Genomic DNA, 18,491 nt, shown 5'->3' with positions numbered 1-18,491 from the left:
GGACATCCTTGTGTGTCTTGTTTCCGTAAGAAACCCGACTAAAAAGTTAATATGAATTAGGTCTTAAAATCAGTAGTGAAATAGCAGGCGTTTATGCTTATATAATGAAAACCAAACCAAGGCAGTCCCAGCAGGCAGTAATTGCTTGGATCAAAGGAATATGTTAAATTTTGCCTGTAAGGGTTGGGGTTTTTTTTGTGAAGAAAGGGACTTTAGTTTTATGGTCCACATTTCATGGTAATGTGAATGGGCACAGCTCAGTCTGGGGTGTTTTCTGTTTGCATATCTAGAAAATACAGCCCACTGCCTCCAAAACAAGCGGACTGGTTACGCTGGAGGCGCACAGCTCAACTCCCCGACCAGGGAGGGTGGTTACAGCCAGGAGCATCTCTGGTAGCGAAGATACCATGGGACCAAAGTCAGAACGTCAGCATCTGACAGGAAGAGGTGTATTCATGTGTGTAACATCTACCTCTGAATTTCTTAAGATGGAATCAGTAGAATTTTTTTTTTTTTTTTTCAGAATTATACACAAGCATTTGCCTAATCTATCTGAAGACTGGGAGATGTACCCATTGTTAAACGTCAATTAAAAGCGTTTGGTACAAATCTCAAATGACAGCCCGCAGCTTGCTATTTTGAAACTCAAGCCTCAGTCTTGTGAAGAATAAGCATAGGAGGTATCAGTATTGCAAACTGAAAATTGTAAAACAGAACCATTGCTTCTCTAATTCAATTTACCAAATCCAAGAAAATCAATAAGGAACGTGCCTCTGCATGTTGCACTCTTTATTTTTTTTTTTTTTTTGCCAAACTCTCTCTGTCTCATTTCACAAGTGCAGACATAACAGGAAAAAAGCAAAGCCTTGTTCAGACTTCCAGAAAGAAATGCACACTGTGAAATCCTTGGGACAGCTTATACCCCTCTGCAGAAGGCGGCTTAAAATTTTTCATGAAAACAACATTAGAAATATTCCAATATACACGTGAATTTTCAACTCTCTCACTTCCTCCCCTGGAATTAATTACTACAGATGTGAGTAATTATTTTTGAGTGGTTCTGAATACAACTTTTGTATGCGTGTTGATGTATAGCTATTTTACATGTTCTGTAGCAAACCCAATGAAAATACCCAGCTCGCAAACGTCTTCCCCTTTGCAGCAGATTGTGTGATGATAGCACCGTGATCCTGATAGAAGGAACATCTGGAGAATTACTACCCATCAGGTGGGGACCTTGAGTGTGCTAAAATAAACAAACTTCTCATAAGTGACTTTCATTCTAAATACAGTACTTCGGTAAATAACGATTTCCATTCATCTATTTCCATTTTCACTCTACAGGCAGAAAAATGACACTTTTTGTCTTCTTGTGACTCTCTCTTCATCTGACGGGACCTTCCCGTTCCCTTTTTCACTTTCTTGGCTTCCCCAATATATCGTTAAGTCAGGCTCTGCTTTTTTCTCAAAGAACTTCTCCAGCATTTGCAGTGCCAATTTCTCTCAACTTCTCTTTAACCAATGCTTAAAATGCTGAACAAGTTTCTCTTGTGTCCTGCTTTCCTACTATTAAATTATCCTCTTGTGCCTGAGACACGCCTTCATTTTAATACTAGTGACAAGGTAGGTGACAAGAAGCAGGATCTGACAGAAATGTGTGACTGCTCTGGTGATTCATGTAGGGTAGAGTCTGGCAGCCTTATTCCAGGAGTATTAAGAAAATTAAAGCAAGCCCCAAAGAAAGAAGACTGGAGAGGGAGAAGGTCCCACAGAGGCAATGGGCCATGCAATGATCTGGGTTATTGAACACCACCAAGAAGGTGGACTCTGAGCCCTAATTCGCTGCAGACACATCCCTGTGTGTCCAAGAGCTGTACTCACGGAATGCAAAGATGTCAAAGTCCTTCTATTTTTAATATCATCCTGTCCTCTGTGGTCACCACAACAGACAACATGGGCCCGTCTAGGAGATAACTGGACTTGCCCTGCCAGGTAAAGGCTGCGTACACGCTGCATGGACATGATCCTGCAGAAGAAGCTGTAGAACCCCTCCATGACTAGGTTGGGATTGCTGAGATCAGTTAACTTCATTTGTTCTTCCTCTGCTTTCATATCTGTATCTTCAAACAAGAAATGTATCACCCCTATTTTCTGCCAAGAAACAACTGTAGGCTCTTACCTGTTCCTCTTGACTATACCCTGCTCTCACTGTATCCCTAATTTCCAACTTACTCTGCCATACAAGACTGTGGAAATCATAAAGGAGCATCTAAAATGGACCTTCGTTTAGGCTCCATGCATCTCTTCTTTTTCTGCTCAGATCTGTATTCAGGTTTTCCCTTCAGCAGTGGGAAAATTGCTACTGATGTTCTGAGGTACTAGAATGATGTGCTGCTCTTGGATCAGGAATGTGTCCTTCTCTCATTGCCGGCCTGGCAAAAGCTCATGAAAACTGGGAGGGGAGAACGGACGGGCTCAATTCTTTCTTTCCCTTCTTTGGCCTGTGGAGTTCAGATGGCAGATGCACTTGCACATGCCCACATATACCAAGATATTTGTTCACCACCTTTATGCTCTCTAAATTTGGGCAACATGCAGGAGAATGCATGCTAGTGAAAGGAATGCTTTAATCTTTGCTTCCTTTGGCTCTGGTGACCCAAGAGAAGTAGATATTATATGCATGGTGGTATTTCTCTGCCACCTTCTGAATCTTTCTTTATGCTGAAGGTTGGCTGCAGGACCAGCCGTAGACTGAATCCATGTCCTCAAGGGCTTTCCTCCTTTCAAGAAAGGGACCAACCCCTTCAAGTCCCTTTTACCCTGCCAAAATTGTCTGCCTAGACTGTTCTTACAAGAACTGCAAATCAGACCAGGTCCCTTGCTATTAACTCTCATCGACTAAATGCTTTCTTTTTCTAAGTGAACAAGTCAGAAATTTCCATGAGGAGAAGACCACACCTGTAAAAACTCCTTGGAGGGACGGGGCCTGGATGCATACTGCAGAGCTGTGCCATCTCCTCAAGACATGCTCGAGGGCTCTGGGCGCTACCAAAGCACGTGGAGAGCAGCAGCTCTTACACTCACTCAACAAGTAAACTCCATGGCCATTTAGCCAGTGCCCCATTTTTTACAACAGTTATTTGTGACTATTCAATTAAAGAGGAACACAGCCGTGCACGCTGCTTGGCGGCTAGATGCTCCGTCACAGCAGACTTGGCAGATAATGCAGCTCAGCATCCTCAAAGCCGATTAAACTCCAGCACTGGGAAGCCACTGTCCATGTGCTGTGTCAACTAGAAACACAGGCAAGAGCCTGTGCTTGTTAAAAAATAATGTCAAGCACAGAATGAATCCCCAAAAGGCCACAACAGGAGTGTCTGGGCTCGAGCAGAAAGCAAAGTGCTCTAAATAATTCCTGTTCCTCCCTGAGTCTCCCAGGAGAGAGAATCCATCACACAGTACCGTGTCAGCAGGGCAAACGCGACCAAACAAACTTCTGCTCACCATCAGTGTGCTGTATGTGCAGTTTGTAGCTGTAAATACAGGGGGGGGGGGTGAACTGTGCCATGATCTTGATGAAAGACATGTAGATGACATGCATCTAAAGGCAGCGGTTCTTACAGATTTTCAATCCACTTCTTAAATTGTTTAGCTTTGTTCTTCAAACATATATTTTCACTGTTACAAAGCAACCACAGAATCCTGAAGGTCCCAATAGCCCTACAGCTGCTCCTGGCATCCATGGTGAAATAGCTTGTACCTCCTGCTCACGCTTCTACGCAAACAGGACCGAATTATTTTGTGTACGTCCCCCCTCAGCGTGGCAGAGCTCCTTTGCTTCAGCATCTCTGTTCCACCTGCTTTCTGCCTCCACTGTACCTCTGGCACTGGACATTTCTCTCCGGTAGTTTCTTTTGCCAGCAGAACTTTTCAAAACTCTGCTTGCCTGAGCTGGTCAAGGCAGAGGCGTCTCCAGCTCTACAATCTCACTACATGCCAACCAGCAGAGATACCTTCCTGTTGTTATAACGCTGTGTAATCCAATTACTCCTAGCAGGACAATTTGTCTTTAAGGTCAATCCCTAGTCTGCCACATTCTATTATCGGACTCCTTTGCCCTTTAACAGTTCCATTATTTAGCACATCCTTTGCGTTGCTTTCGATAACCACCTGGCAAACACAAAAACAGGGCTAAACCACTCTGCGCCTGCTAAGAAACTTGATTTTTATAAAATGGCATTAAAAACATTGTCAATATGACAGACTTTAACAATTCCACAGAAAATTCAGCACGCCTAAACCTGCTATCAGCTAAATATTCCCAAAATACCACCTGGATTCTGCCTCAAGCGAAGCAGCAATGTACAGGTCAGGTAAAGAGGAAGCGATGCTTGGGCTCTGATGTTAGCGTTCTTAATACAAAAGCAATTTACTGATCAGATAAAGATAATGTTGCTACTTGAATCACAGGCAGGCACCAACACACTGACCCACTACATAGCCCACTGGCAGGGTTTTGCGATGCATTAGGAGATTAAAACAAAGATTAAGAGCAGTCATTTTTTACAACAGCAGCACGCTCAGACCCTTGCTTCGACTTGGAAATCCCCCCGACCTCTTTCTGTCATGAACTTTGCACGGCTCTGAGCGGTGCTTTCTGCCATTCCCAAAGGATGCTTATCCCCACATTTTTTTTTTTTTTAAGTAAAATAATAGAAAAACCCAGTAAAAAATACATTGCTAGATCAAATAAACTATCTAAACACAAACAGGTCAGAAGGCAATCTGCTGGTAGCCAGTACCGGCAGGTGTCCAAAAAAAAAAAAAAAAAAAAGTAGTTTAATTATCGCCACTGTTTCAGGGAGAATTACTGCAATAATGGACAAGCGTGTCTGGACGGCTCACTAGGTTCTAAATCACCCACGTTTTAAAAGTGGCTTCCGATAGACGAAAGGAAAATGTTTTGATTACCCTGACAGACAGTGTTGTCAAGGAAATTAAAGTAACTCCAGATAATTATATAAATAGATAATTAAAAGTAAATTAAAATGAAATGGAGAAAAGAAGCTAAAAATCCTAATGCAATTCATTTCATTATATATTCTTTTACTTCAGACATTCTTTTTTTAATTTAATAATTCCCTTTGGGTACTGGGAATAACGGAACTGATTTGGGCCCAATGATGCAATCAGTTGCATAAACATGTATTAAAAGTCACCAATTTTCATTTCAAATTAGATTCAGGCAGAGACAAACTCCAAGTGAAGGAGAGTCAGCACCCTCCAGGTATCAAAGCCATTCCCTGGACGTGTCCCAGTCAACTCCACAACTACCACGGAAGTTACACAAGCAAAGCTCCCATCCACTCAGCACAAATAACATGCTCAAATTGCGTATTTATTTTGCAGCTTACAAAGCTCAGCCCAGTAGGAGATCTGCGGGATAACAAAATACTTCTGCACTTACATTTTCAAAACCATGTGTTCAAGAATCTGTCTTAATCCCTGATTTCTTTCTCCCTGCAGAAGCTATTATTTCAGGCACTGAATAACCAAACATATACTTTCCAAATCAATCAGTTGCGGTATCATTTAAAGAAAAGCAAGTTCAACGGGAGAGTGTAAAACAAGACCGAAACAATATCACATAGATTCTCATGAGTAAGCAGCAAAACATCGTCGTTCAACCGCAGCAGGTCCAGGTCGGGAGCAGGAGCCAGGGGCGCGTGCCCAGGAGCCGGGGTGGTGGGAGCCCTGCGACCTTGAGCGGGCACGGCACGGCACGGCACGGCACGGTGCGGCACGGCACGGCGCGGTGCGGCATGGCACGGCACGGCACAGCACGGCCGCCTCTGCCAGCACGTGGCTGGCAGCCCAGCTGGTAAGATATGACTGGGAGGTGGACATGGTGGCCAAAGAGGTGTTCGTCGCAAGGAGCGTTGCTTTCAAACCATGTATTTTCCCTTGAGAAAGCTTAGCAATGCCATAACCCAAGCCATCAGTGTCAATCTCTGGCACATTTGTAGCGCTTGGCACGGACAGACTCTAGACAGGATCGCGAACAGGTGTTGTGGTGCAACAATCTCCTGCCTTTAGAACATAAAATTGTCAGATCTTGTATGGGCTTTGCTGTAGGAAAGTGCGAGTGCAAAGATCACTTTGCCCTGCGAAGGGGAGTAAGCAGAGGTGTTGCCATTTAACGAGAGTTTAAGCAATGCACAGATTGGTTCTTTCACTTTAATTGACTATTAAAACTCAAGCTTTGTAGCAATAACCTTCACAGAAGACAGATGATATTTTTCTTTTAACAATGTTTAAGGGAAAATTAATGGGGATGGCTACATTAATTTAACAATTCCTCTGCGAGTGGGTTGGGCCCACGCTTCCTTAACAACGCTAATTCCCATTGAAAAGTTCACAGTGAATCTATGGAGACACAAGTGTGATCGGCTTTAATGTGGTCAAGCAAGGTGTCTCGGTTCTCAAGGATCACCACGAGTTTCCATAGGAAAACTACAGATATCCCTGTATTTATCTCTTTACATGGAAGACCTAATAAAAGATATGTAGATACATAGAGACAAAAAGTTTCATTTCACTGCAAGTTTCTTTCATGTAACCTTTCTAGCATATCTTGAGCCACAGCCTCTGCAAACTCTCTGAGGAACAGCTCTTTAATGTCTGCATTTCACACTGCAAATGTGCAAATTAGTTTCCAGTATCTGCAAGCGGCAGAGGACTACTTCTGCAAGATGGCAGCAAACCATCCAGGAGGAGGAGAAACAACTCTGACTCACCGAAGACAAAAAGGAGGAGGGGGAAAAAATAAATAAAACAAGATAAAAAGAAAAAAAGACATTAAATAAAATAAAACAAAATAAACCAAACCAAAATAAAATAAAATAAAATAAAATAAAATAAAATAAAATAAAATAAAATAAAATAAAATAAAATGAAATGAAATGAAATGAAATGAAATGAAATAAAGGCTCAGCGGTCCTCACAGAGGTCAGCACTCAAAGCGCACGTCTTGCATGAATAAATTTCTTTCCTCACCTGCCTAATCCCTAAGCGATAGGCAAGGATGCGGTCCACAGCGTCGGGGTTCATCTGGGTCCACTGGAGACTGTAGGAGTAGACGCGGGGCCTGTTCTGCCACAGGGGGTTGTAGGTGTCGTAGTAGAACTCAGGAGCATAGGCTTTGCCTGTAGGAGACAGGAACAAAAATGGGGAGAACAAAGAAACCAGAGAATGATCAGGCAGCCAGTTTTGGAGCCGAGTGTTGAGACCCAGCCTGCAACTGCCCTCTCCCCCTGTGTTTTGAGTTATTTTGTTAAATATCTTCCAGAAAGGCACGGTGGAATTATTTGCCTCCATCCACTTTGTTAAAGGATCCGTGGCAATGGTTTGCCTTTACCATTAACTCGCTCCTCAGTGGCATCCATGGCCCAGGTGTGGGCATGGGAGTGGAAAAATTAACTGAGCTCCTAGCAAAGGCGAGCTGGAGCCATGTAACATGCCTCTGCACTAATTTTTCATGGCCCAGCTGACTGAAATAGAGATATCAAAACGATCTGCACTACACCGAGCAGAGAAAGACTCAGTGGCAGCTGTCGTACCTGGCACAAATAATACGAAATGACATCCGTGAGCTGGAAATACAAGATGGATATTTCCAGCGGCTGCTGCCTTCATCACATCCTCTCTCTAACTTCCCAAGTGAAAATGCACACGAGCGTCCCTTGCAACCCCGCAGATGTGGACGCTATTACAGCGCATTATTTAGCTGAACAAACCGGTTTGCGCAACGGAGGGAAACGACATCTCACAGTACATTTTGGGTACACGAGTGTTTCACCAGAACGTTATTATAACCTTCACCCTTTAAAACGTGAAATACCTAAGGATGATTTCCCAAACACATGACAAAGCATTGCTGGAATTCACTAAATTTCAGTTCCCTTTGACTTAAACCCACAAATACTGGTGACACTTTTACATCCAAATTACCCTTGTGCCTCTAGAGTATCCCATAAAGAGTGATTTGTCTATAACAGCAAAAATGACACAGAGTGCCCAATTTGTTTGCCTAGCCATGGGCATGTAGTGGCACCTGAGATGCAGCAGGGTAGCTGAGCCATCTAGACTGGGTGGAAGATGTGACACAAGAGCTGTAAGTGACCCAGGACCTGCTAGAGCCGTAGCTGGAGCCATGTGCACCATCTTAGAACATCTCATTTACCACCAGGCACCTCAGTACAGGCCAAGATGTTGAGTCTATAAAGGCTACGAGCAGATGCGGTAGGGACAAGAGTGTCTGCAAAAACCTTTGAGGGAACTTCACTCCACTGGAATATGCAATTCCAATATAACCCCCCAAAATGTCAGTGGATTTGTCCTAAAGGAAAGTCAAACAACATTAGAGCACACACCAATACGTGACAACGATAGATCAGTTTTCTATTTCTAAGTCATTTTGCATTGCTCTTTCTTTGGCATGCCATACCAGCAACGCAGCATCGCTTCCGTTTCTTAAAGCAAAAAGGTTTGGATTGACTTGAAACGAGTTTTAACGGCTGGATTTGTAGGAAGAGTTGTTAATCACCAGTTTTCACCCTGGATCTGTTTCAACAGGAACAAAACCTCAACTGAATGACTGCCTTCCATGGAACAGGTCCATCTCTGCCCTGCCTGGCTCTGCCTCCTTTCTCTGGAGTTTCTGTGCTTTGAGTATAATGCTACTGGGAACAGGATGGGGGCAAACACAAACCAGGCTTTGCTGTGTTAAATGCTACATTTTGTCACCTGAATTATGCAAAAAGGAGATGGAACGTGGGAAACCAAAACACTTGAAGAACACCTGTGAAGGTCTAAAAGAGACTTGTCATTAGACAAAAACAGAAGCAGAATGAGGTCTTTCTCCTACCAAAGCTTATAGCTCTGTCCTCCTCCTATTTCTGCAGAGATTTTGTCAGTGGGAGTAATTATGAAATGCAATAAAAAACACAGGACAGCCTCATGGGAAGACGTGGTCTGCCTGCTCATGTCGACCTATGAGAGGGGTATGCATTCGTTACTCACCTCCTTTAATTCAGATATTAGGAGCTTGTGCCAAAATTCAAAATATATTTGGGTATTTTCTCCTCAAAACTATTCTACAGGTATAAATAGAGATGGATGGGGAGGCATTTTGACCTAGAAGTCTGAGAATTTCAGTCATCAGAAAGGTAGCGAGAAGAGGGGAAAAGAGCATTAAAAAAAAAAAAAATGAAAAGGGACAAAGGAAAAATCATGTGAATATATACCAATCCTGTGGTTATTGATCAAGCTTTTATCTTTGGGTGTGTCATCCCCTCCAGCCATGCTTTTCTTTTCAAAGGATGAAAAGCCCTTTTAGACAAGATATTTTTGCCAGATTGCCCAATGAAGGTGCACATTCAATTAGACCCGACTAGAGCAGATATGCTAGCGCTGAAGTAGCAAACAACAATACTCCAAGGAAAGGAAGCAAAGCAAAACTGCTGTTTTAAAAAATGAAATGTAAGATAAATGAAAAGAGGATCAGTGGTTGATAAGATTTGTTTTCCTTATTTGTGTGCAGTGGAAATAATGGAGAAAAGCTCATGCTGAATGCAAATTATAATCTTCCCCCTTCTACTGCAGGTGGACATAATGGAATCTCTGGGGGTCTACAGAAAGGAGCCATAATTAGACGCTTGTCACAATATGGGCACTTGAACAACCCAGTCACCTTTTGAGAAATAATGAGGACTCATGAAGAGTTGCATTATTCTAAATCCTTCCGAACAGAAGAGATTTCTGGTGCGAATGGAGATGCTGAAAATTCAACAACACAACATTAAGACCTTAACTTGCAAACTTCAGAAGTACAAGAAGCTGGGCTGTGTTTTACAGTACTAAAAAAAAGAAGACATTGCCTTTGGAGGAGCAGGAGATATGAGACACGCAGGCAGTCTGCCTGGGCTTGGCAGGTGTCCCCCGTCACCATGACCATTTGCTCTGATTCCAGACAAAAACCCCAAGGCTGCCACCACCCAACCGTGCCGCTTCCAGAGGTGATGCCATCCAGCAAAGATTATCCTCCACTAGAGAAATAAAGAGATGGTGAAGAGTGTAAGAGACCTAACAACAGCCCTTGGTTTAGCAGGACTTGACTGTGAGGAGGCAGCAGCTTACTCGGAGGAAACCACCTGCAGTACAGGTTAGCTCAGCAGCCAGCTTCAAGCCTTGGCCACGCTTGGAAGAGGTTATCACATATTCCCCACCTGCAGAGATATCTCATGCACGCAGAGCGTGGGGCTGCTGTCCCTCATACCCCAACGGGGCATCGCTTGGGGCTGCCAGCTCTGCCTGCACCTGCCTGCCTTCCGTCAAAAGCAACCCCCCCTTGTTTTGTTCCAAGTACAGGAAACACTTCCCTGGATCACATCATAGAATCATAGAATCACGGAATCGTTTAGGTTGGAAAAGACCTTTAAGATCACCCAGTCCAACCATTAACCTACACTACCAAGTCCACACTAAACCAATCAAGGGTAGACCAGACTGAACCATGTCCCAGTGCCACCTCTGCCCGTTTTTTGAACACTTCCAGGGATGGGGACTCCACCACCTCTCTGGGCAGCCTGTTCCAATGCCTGACCACCCTTTCCATGGAGAAATTTTTCCCAATTTCCAACCTAAATCTCCCCTTGTGCAGCTTGAGCCCATTTCCTCTCATCCTATCGCTAACTCCATGGGAGAAGAGACCAACCCCCACCTCACTACCCCCTCCTGTCATGCAGTTGCAGAGAGCAATCAGGTCTCCCCTCAGCCTCCTCTTCTCCAGGCTGAACACCCCCAGCTCCCTCAGCCGCTCCCCACCAGCCCTGTGCTCCAGACCCTGCCCCAGCTCCGCTGCCCTTCTCTGGACACATCATTTACCTTTTTTAAGCACAAGCAGCAAAAATGGCCTTCCCCTCACTCCCTTCAGCTTTCGTAGCTTTCAAGGATTTATTAAAACATTTCAGGTCGGGCAGGCAGAGCTCAGCCTGCCCCTGGGACCAAACCCCGCCAGGCTTCAGCTAACTGGAGGAAGCCGTGACCAACTGACCGCTCCTCCATTGCCCATCGAAGGGGATTTTGGTGCACTGGGAGGGACCCCAGGTCTGCACTGATTCAGGTATGTAGGGTAAAACAGTGAAACTCTTCTCGGTCCTCAGGAGGGTGTTGTGGAGAGGAGCAGCGTGCCATGGCCATCAGTCAAGGACTAAAGGCAGGGTGAAGGCAGGGCAGCTTCTGCAGGCAGCTTTCCAGGGATCCAGGACTGCCACATCCCTGGAAAGGGCAGCCTCTCACTAACATGCCACTCCAGCAGGTCCCGAGGGAGGAGAGTTTAATGCCATGATATTTTTTCTGTCTGTTAAGGCAATCTGAAGTCGGGTTTAGAGCTCCATTAACATGTACTAGTTTTAATTAATCCCTCCCTCTGTGCTCGCACTGCTGGAATCTGAGTAACTGTGATGCTTGGGGCTCTGCCAGGGAGAGGACACATGACACAGTTTGATGTGGAGTATATTGTTTGTTTTCCTTTCTATCACCAGCAAAACATTTATTTTTTTCACCTTCTGAATATGTAGCATGTGCAAAATAGGGACGGCTGGGATTGTATGTGAGGGGAGGGTGGAAGCGGGGTAAGCAGAGGTAATACTGAACGCAGTTTTGTCTGTCTGGGCTGGCCCCTGCACGAGACAAAAATGCATAAAGAGACAGACCAAAGGGCTGCGTTTGAAGGCTACACAGCTAAAATAAAGTGTGAATTCCTCCCTAGCACACTTGCAGAGGCCACCCAGCACGAGCACCGCAATTACAAATCCTGCTGCATTTGTCGCTGTTGTTCCCTCAACCTGAATGCATCTGCATATGAAGACCACAATTATCAATTACAGCTAACTGCAGCCCCGGGCACACAGGGGTGGTTCAGGATTTTAGCTATCTCCCTCCTCACGTTAGCACAGCAGGAAGACAAAAAAAAAACCCAACACCCAATTCACCAGTACCATTCATCTGGATTCACAAGCACATCCCAGCCCTGCTGAAGCTCCTGAATTGTAGAAACACTGCAGAGGTCTGTGCTTATTGGCAGCAAGCAGCGATTTTTCCTTCTTGTGTCTTTAATTTCAAGAGGCCAGACAGCTTTTGTTATTGGGCGTCATTGGTGTATTTTCTGCATCTCTACTTAATGCCCAGCAGGTCAGCAGCCAGGAGAACATCCTACCCACAGACCCTCCTCCAGACTGCAGCCAAAGGCTTTATAAGAGTCCCCCGCTCTGTCCCCTACCACTGTAGTTAAAATTTACTACATACTAATTTCCATGAAAGTCTGAAATAGGACTTCAGGGAGACGCGATACCAGATCTCAAGAAATACTGATCTGCAGACATGACGGTGATTAGTTAGTGTGGCACAAAGGAACGTATGTCCCAAGGTCCTCTCTGAGTAGCAGTTCCCAAACACTAATGTGTCTTCTGGGTGGGACAAGGGTATACTCACTTCTAAGATGTATTGAGCGTGAGGACTTAGAATCATAGAATCATAGTATCGTTTAGGTTGGAAAAGCCCTTTAAGATCACCCAGTCCAACCATTAACCTACACTACCAAGTCCACACTAAACCAATCAAGGGTAGACCAGACTGAGCCATGTCCCCAAGTGCCACCTCTGCCCGTTTTTTGAACACTTCCAGGGATGGGGACTCCCTCACCTCTCTGGGCAGCCCGTTCCAATGCCTGACCACCCTTTCCATGGAGAAATTTTTCCTAATTTCCAACCTAAATCTCCCCTGGCGCAGCTTAAGCCCATTTCCTCTCGTCCTATCACTAACTACTTGGGGGAAGAGACCAACACCCCCCTCCCTGCCCCCTCCTGCCAGGAGCTGCAGAGAGCGATGAGGTCTCCCCTCAGCCTCCTCTTCTCCAGGCTGAACACCCCCAGCTCCCTCAGCCGCTCCCCACCAGCCCTGTGCTCCAGACCCTGCCCCAGCTCCGCTGCCCTTCTCTGGACACGCTCCAGCACCTCAATGTCTTTCTTGTGCTGAGGGGCCCAAAACTGGACACAGTATTCCAGACTTACTCAGCTGACGGGTACTTCAGGTAGTGGATAGCCAGCTAGGGACAACTTAGGTATATTCGTAGCAAAAAAAGAAAAGCTTACTGCATGCAGACAGTAACAGCTATCTGAGCCAGCTTCAAAAGAGACAGCATCTGTACTGAAAGCAGTGTGGCTGCTCCAGTGATGTGCACAGGCAGGAGACGGCAGCGCAGCGGCTGGCAAATCAGTTCTGAACTCAGGCAGAGCGTGGAGGCTGCTGCGGTCCAGTGGAGCATTTCCCTGCGCTCGCCATCGGTTCTCAGTGTCTCGGGAATGAGCACCAACATGGACGTGCCAGCACTGCTCTGCTATTTGGCACCACGCACCTGCAGACAAGCAGCAGGTAGGACATTGTACAGCTTCTTATATGAGGAAGAAACTACTCATCGCACAGCAAAGTGGAGAAAGTCCACGGAAAAATATATTCAACAATGACGAATTTAGAAAATGCAACCGTAGGAGTGTTTTATCTGAAGTTTGTGTTTTGTTTTTCTGGCATTAGGTTGCATTTGTTCTAGGTGCCCTGTCTTCTGTAATAGTTGTACCAGCACTGCTTACCACTATACAAGCAGAAACTCCCCTCAAACACGTGTGCCATGGGGATGGGCTGCATTGCTCAGCCTAAACCCCACTGAAATGCACCCAGGCCTGGCCAGGAAGGAAATAGTCCCTGGGTGAAGGTTTCATGGAAAAAGTGGGATCTGGAAGAACAGGAATGCAGTGCACTCTGCAGAAGTGGAGGAGCAAGCTGTTTCCCTAAGGGGGCAGGGGGAACACCCTTCTCCTGCAAAGAGAGCAGGAGAAGCTCTGCTCTCTCCGGAGCAAAGCCAGCCCAGGGACGGGACTCTCTGAAATGGCTCAGAGCCGGCTGGGGACACTTCCCAAGGACGAGAAGCTCTGCCGCAGCTACAGCATCCCAAACACCCTCATAAACGAGGTAGCCAAGGTGCACCGCCTCTTTCTTCCTTTCTAGCATGGAGACTCTCCATGACGAACAGGAGTATCCCCGAGTTTCAGCAGGAGAACAGGGCACAAAGCGGTTTGCAAAACCACCTCAACAGCTCTGGCACCATCATCACCTCTAAGCCCTAATCACTTCTGCTCTTGATTTACAGAAATACTTGCCAGCACGGCATGGGTTATAGCAGGACTTCCTCAGGTACTCGCTAATGCACAAGAATCATAGAATCATGGAATCATTTAGGTTGGAAAAAACCTGTAAGATCATCCAGTCCAACCATTAACCTCCATTACCAAGTCCACACTAAACCAATCAAGGGTAGACTAGACTCAACCATGTCCCAAAGTGTCACTTCTGCCTGTTTTTTGAACGCTTCCAGGGATGGGGACTCCACCACCTCTCTGGGCAGCCTGTTCCAATGCTTGACTACCCTTTCCATGAAGAAATTTTTCCTAATATCCAATCTAAACCTCCCCTGGAGCAGCCTGAGCCCATTTGCTCTTGTCCTGTCACTTCTTACTTGGGAGAAGAGACCAACACCCACCTCACTACAACCTGCTAAGAAGGTACAGCTTATCTGAATATAACTGATATGAAGCATTTATCCATGTTTCTAATCAATAATTAGTTTTTCATTTACTGTGCAACAGTGGACCAAACCATGATGTGCATGTTTTTCTGATGTATGGATGAGCTGACAGCAGTTCACCAGCATTAAAGAGCATACTATAGCAGACAGTGTTAAAACATCATTATTTTCTGATGGATAAGAGTCCTCAAGTTACAAGCCTAGTTTCGGTGAGTACTTATTTCATAATGAATCTGAGACTGGATCAGGAAGAGGAACAAGCACCATCTGACTCTGGTCCCAGTGTTGCAGAACAAATGCCGTGCTCTTCCCCAGTAACAGTCCCGCTCACTCCCACAGCCCTTGTGCAGTCATTAGCACCGGTTGTGCAGCATCTGAATTCCTCCAGGCTGTACATCCAAAATATTATCTACCGACTCCCTACTAGTGTAAGGTCAAAAATAGTATGAAGGACAATATGGAACTGATTCATAGAAAGCAAGCAAACAGAAAAGCTAATTCAACTGCTTACTGTTAAATTCATGCTACATGCCACTGCACCTCTGGGATCTCAGCAAATGCTGAAGTACTGTCCCGAACAGAAGTGGACTGGTGCACGTACTCAGATGGCTCCTGAACTGGTACCTGTTAGAGAAACTCCTCAACCAGGCACAGGACATCTTCCCGTGGTTCTTTTCAGATCACTCAGTCATTTATTCTTCAGAAACTTTGGAAAATAAAATAATCTTCTGAAAGAATTGTTTCATTTCAGTTGCCAGTACATGGTTTCCAAAGTAACGTAAGAAATCAAGAACATGCACTGCAAATTTAAATTGTAATGAGTGCAAACACAACCCACTGATTTCAAGCAATGGCAATAAAGCAAACAACGACATCCTCTCCCTAATTATAGCAGCTGACTACATACCCCAGATGGAGTTTCAGAGAACCGGGTTAGTGTTTATGCTGGCTTGTCATGCAGAAACAAACAGTAGTAACTGTGCAGGCACAGCATCAGTAACAGTGACAGCTTTAGTAGACATGCAGACAGAGCAGTAAAGGAATCATTTCCTTGTGTTGTCTGTTTATGTCCCCCTTATCTTCATATCTATTTCTGCTAATTTGCTCGGTGTTAGATGGTTTGCGAATGCAGCATCTTTGCCATCTCTGTTCCATATTGGCAGCACATGTGCACTTCAGCTTATCATGATAAGGGGTTCAGTATAAGCGATGATGAGGGTGTCTTACACTTTATAACAGCAGCTATAAACGTTTAGGGAAAAATAAAATAAAATCGGAGATTTACAAATGCTTTCCCTTTTGGCAAATTCAGCTCCAGACCTTTCTATCTTTAAAATGCATGAAGAGTATAAATCCTAAACAAAACAATATATTTAACGGTGTAAAATACTGGGAGACACAGTTTATGAAAAATGCTGCCCATTACTGTGCTCTGCTTTATTACAGGATATATATTTTATGAAGGATTTTCAATAAGAAAGATAAGATACTTTGTTCTTTATTTGCATATGTGAAAGAAAACATATCTCTTCTCCTAGATCTGCTCCTCCTCCCAACACGGTCCCAATCCTGCAGCCGAATCACCCCCATCACCTCCAGCCTCCCTGTACTCCCACACCTTCCAGCTCTCCGCATCCCTGTTTTGGACTTTCCACCATCGCTGACCCTACTGCCTGTACCCATCCATCCCTAACCCAGGCTGGAAGGTGGCTGATACACAAGCAGTTCAGGATGAACAGTACAAAGGAATGCATTTCAACATTTGCAAAAGTCTCTCCCTATGATGTTTTTGGCCAAAACTGCTCTGAGAGGTGAACATCCATTTTCATATAGCCTCAGTCCTTGTGGAAACTCCACCTGGTCAGGCGCCAGGACCACCTGCCCACCCTTCTTCTCCCCAACTTCCATAACAGCTTTAGTAAAACAAGCTTCCTCATTACTGAGAGCTCGTTATGCTTCGCAGATCAGTCCCTGCTGTGGCTTTCTGAGGGTCCCCGAGTCGGTTACGCCATTTAGAGACTCCACCTACAGTCCTCTTCAATATTCCATATTTCATATGCTACCAGCTTCACACCAGAAGTTAACAGTGCTTTTTCTTCCATAGCAGTCTAGCTCTAACCATACTAAAAGCTTGGCTTATGTCTTTCTCCGGCTACACAGCTACAGAGCCCCTCTTCCCCTGCTTGCAACCACTATCATCCTCACATCACTTACTTTTGGATGGTATTTTTTATTTGGAACTCTCTATAGAGCCTCAGATCTTTCCATTCGCACTATTACATTGCTGGTTTCGTCTGTGCAACATCACTAAGATATTGCCTGGCCAGAACTTGAGGACTGACATCAAATAGCGCAGACATGGCCTTCCCTTCGTCCTCCCTAAAGCGTGACTTCCAGGGACTGGTGGCGTTTGGAGCCAAATACAGAGCCTGAGAGTTGCGGTTTTGCAGTCCGTACCTATAGCCCCACCTGTGAGACCCGGGTAAATTCTGAAATAGTCATTTATCCTTGTATGAGAAAATTAACAGCGGTACCTGCTGACCAGACGGGAACGAGACAGAGCAGGCTGCAAAGCAAAGCCCAGACCAGAGCCCGTAGCACCAGATCATAAGCTGGGGTTCCTGCCCTACCCGCAGCAGGTTTGCCCATGGGAAGATCTTCGGGCTTTGGTTTCCAGGAAAGGAGAGCCTAAGCCACAACGGAACAGTTGTGGAGGCGTTTAAGTGCAGAGTAGTACTAAAGCTAGTCAAGAGCAAGCATTAATAATAAATAATCCCCACAAAGTACGTGGATGAGGCTCCTCTTCCAGGGAATTCTTTACTGCAGGAACAGACAACCTGCTGCTCCCAACACTGTGAACATGGGGATGACAGAAGTCTCTTCCCAAGGGTTATATAGATATGCAAACTTATTGCAACTTGCAGGGAAGGAATGATTTGGAAATCAAACTGAACTTTCAAAAGCCTAAATGGAGCACTAATTTAAATGTATATGTACTCTGCCCATCCCAAATGATTTAAGAGGTTCCTATTCCAGGTACAGAAAGGACTGCTTTGAGCCCGTAAACTGACATCCCAGTTAACAGCTAAACTAATATAAGTTTATGCCATGGATTACGCTACATGAGATGCCTTCTCCATGTGCCCTTTAATGACTCCTTCCCCTTTCTCCCTGGTTCTCCCACACCGATCCCTAGCCTCGCACCTGCAGCTGCAGGACGGCAGCGCTGCGATCAGACGCCTCGCCAGCAATAACCAAACGTGACATCTGCTGGCTGAGCCCTGGAAGAGCTCGCACTGCTCTTCTCTGCAATTCCTCCTCCTTCCAACATGGGATTCACCGTAAAAAACGTTGTTCCTTTTCACAGCGAGACCAGATCTCCCTGAGAACTAAACCCAATGTCTTGCCGAGTTTCATTTCAATTCTTCTGTGCCCAGCACGTCTGTGTTTGTTGACAAAAAGCTTCAACACAATTTGAAACTAGGTTTATAACATGGTACAATGTATTTGGATTTCCTTTCAAACAGGTCCTGACAAAACGTGACCTGTGCAATGACATTTTGAGGGATAAATAAATCCAGTTTAGAACAGTGTCTGAAGTTGGCTGATTCGTGCACACAGTCCCCTTTTTATTAGTGAGCTTTCTGCAAGTTGACATGCACATATATACATACTTGCCGTAATTTCATGCCGTAATTTTTCTAGATACACACATAAGCACACACTTACATGTACCCTACATACATTGCATGCATGTTTGCATGCATGTTTGCAGACGCCTGTCTGCGCCTGA

At 45.1% G+C, this 18,491-nt stretch overlaps 1 protein-coding gene across 1 annotated transcript in view; it reads right to left on the bottom strand.

The window, feature by feature from the left end:
• MDGA2 (MAM domain containing glycosylphosphatidylinositol anchor 2) overlaps positions 1-18,491 on the bottom strand; it is a 423,597-nt gene that overhangs the window by 45,317 nt on the left and 359,789 nt on the right. Inside the window, exon 11 of the mRNA XM_075713071.1 lies at positions 7,057-7,205. Coding sequence (XP_075569186.1) covers positions 7,057-7,205 — 149 coding nt within the window. The remainder of the gene's footprint in view (positions 1-7,056; positions 7,206-18,491) is intronic.

This window comes from Pelecanus crispus, chromosome 6 (assembly GCF_030463565.1).
Source record: "Pelecanus crispus isolate bPelCri1 chromosome 6, bPelCri1.pri, whole genome shotgun sequence".
Taxonomy (NCBI): domain Eukaryota; kingdom Metazoa; phylum Chordata; class Aves; order Pelecaniformes; family Pelecanidae; genus Pelecanus; species Pelecanus crispus.
This window is presented reverse-complemented; position numbering and strand designations above follow the sequence as displayed.